The following is a 1,952-nucleotide window of genomic DNA, read 5'->3' on the forward strand; positions in this document are numbered from 1 at the left end:
TTGTGGTTCTTGTTTGTTTTGGTTATTTTCGTGGAAGTTATATATATTTTTTCTTCTTTTGTACATTTGTTTTTTGTTTTCGTAATTTTTGTGCATGTTAAAATAATTTTTTCTTTCGATTCTTTTTTTCATACATTTTTGTGAACTTAAAATAATTTTTCCTTTATTTTTAGATTCTTTCTCTTTCAAATTTTTGTGAAGGCTAAAACAATTTCTTTGTTCTTTTTTCTTTAAATTCTTTCTTTTTCTTTCCATTATTTTCACTTACATTTTTGTGGACATTAAAATAATTTCTTTGTTCTTTTTCATACATTTTTGTGAACTTAAAATAATTTTTCCTTTATTTTTAGATTCTTTCTCTTTCAAATTTTTGTGAAGGCTAAAATAATTTCTTTGTTCTTTTTTTTTAAATTCTTTCTTTTTCTTTCCATTATTTTCACTTACATTTTTGTGGACATTAAAATAATTTCTTTGTTCTTTCTTTCTTTCGATGCATACGATGCATACGATGATACGATGATGATGCAGGATACGATAATGATGCCACTGCAGCCATTGCATTAGAGACGTTATTAAATTAAATCAATTTATTATGTCCATCACACCAACCCAAACAATAGCGCTAGGACAGTAGAATACTGTCCAACCCAAACAATAGCGCTAGGACAGTAGAATACTGTCCACATTAGAATGGTTGCAGTCACAGATCTGCAAACAGATCAATGAATAATCATGCCCCTCTATATCTCTTGTCAAAAATAAAGACAAACCTAATTTTGAGGACTGGACTTCCTCAATCATATCACAATGCCAAACTCGGCCTCATGTCCTGGATTGCCACTACTGAACATGAGCATTTCCTGAGGTAGAAATGATTCCTGCACTGATTTTTGTTGCTGTTGGTTTGGTGGGCTCATATCCATCATTTGCAGCTTTGAATCAATGGCCAATGGAAACCTGCAACCATGAGAAGTGGGTGTCAATGGCACCACAGGGAGATTCTCACAATTACACATTTCGATCATGAAGCCATCAGGGTCATGAATGAACAGCTGATCCACGTATAATCCCCCTTCCTCTACTCTGCGTTTTACATACTTTATTTCCATGTCTTGCAGCTTCATCTCCACCACCTGCATGCTCTCACACTGCACATATGCAATCCACAATCAAATATATTTATTAAACAATCTCAATGATATGATCAGAGAATTGCAAAAACCATGATTAACCTGAATATTTCTCCTCAGTGTATCTATACCTGGAAGGACATATGATTATCCCTGGGATTAATCTCAGATTTCTTGGGCAAATCCTCTGAATTCTTACTCTGCAGCAAATGTACGCCAACTCCATAATTGAACAGCCTGTACAATCATCAAAAGTGTAAGACTCTTTTTGCATCTGTAGGTGCATCACAAACACACTGAATTAAATTGTGGTTAAGAGGCAGGCAGATTTGAAAAGAAATGATAGTTACCAGGCTCCATCAAAATCAAAAGACCCGGGCCTCTTGATAGGAACAAATCCTAACACATTCTCGTAGAAATTAATGGAATCCTCAACAGATTTGCAGAGGAGAGAAATATGATTGAGGGAAGTTAGAGGCAGGGGTCCTCCGACGTATTTCACCATCTCTCTCAAAACTCAAAGTGGAATTCCTAAACCTAATCTCAGTTATAGGTCGGAGGATAGATACACACAAATAATGAAGAAATGAATACGCGGATGAACCAGGCTCAGACACATCTACTTGTGAGAATGTAAATGGTTATGTCCATTTATATGCACTGTGTGATCTTAGTCAAATCAGCGTGGCGGAGATGCAGATAAGTATTGACACGCGGCAGATTTTAAAAAATGAGGCGTCTTCCTGGAATCGAGGGTCCAATGATGGTGCCCGTTTAAAAATGTGTAACGCGTTGTTGGTGGATATGTTCGATACGTAAGCA

The 1,952-nt window shown here is 35.8% G+C and overlaps 1 protein-coding gene across 1 annotated transcript; it reads right to left on the reverse strand.

Moving 5' to 3' along the window:
* Positions 1-555: 555 nt before the first annotated feature.
* LOC149187675 (glyoxylase I 4-like) lies at positions 556-1,742 on the reverse strand. Its single transcript, XM_089411440.1, has 3 exons — positions 1,481-1,742; positions 1,262-1,367; positions 556-1,148 (listed from the first exon to the last, which is right to left on the reverse strand). The coding sequence occupies exons 1-3, from the start codon at positions 1,633-1,635 to the stop codon at positions 798-800; spliced, it is 612 nt and encodes a 203-aa protein (XP_089267566.1). The 5' UTR covers positions 1,636-1,742; the 3' UTR covers positions 556-797.
* Between the last annotated feature and the right edge of the window lie 210 nt (positions 1,743-1,952).

This window comes from Pinus tabuliformis, chromosome 3_1 (assembly GCF_031772625.1).
Source record: "Pinus tabuliformis cultivar Carrire ecotype Pingquan chromosome 3_1, CPIR1, whole genome shotgun sequence".
Taxonomy (NCBI): Eukaryota; Viridiplantae; Streptophyta; class Pinopsida; order Pinales; family Pinaceae; genus Pinus; species Pinus tabuliformis.

Bases quoted from the DNA above. Each gene is read 5' to 3' on its own strand.
- LOC149187675 (XM_089411440.1), bottom strand. From the start codon at position 1,635: ATGGTGAAATACGTCGGAGGACCCCTGCCTCTAACTTCCCTCAATCAT. The intron at 1,368-1,480 runs GTAACTATCATT...ATGATTGTACAG, and splicing joins TTTGATTTTGATGGAGCCTG to GCTGTTCAATTATGGAGTTG. The intron at 1,149-1,261 runs GTATAGATACAC...GCATATGTGCAG, and splicing joins ATAATCATATGTCCTTCCAG to TGTGAGAGCATGCAGGTGGT.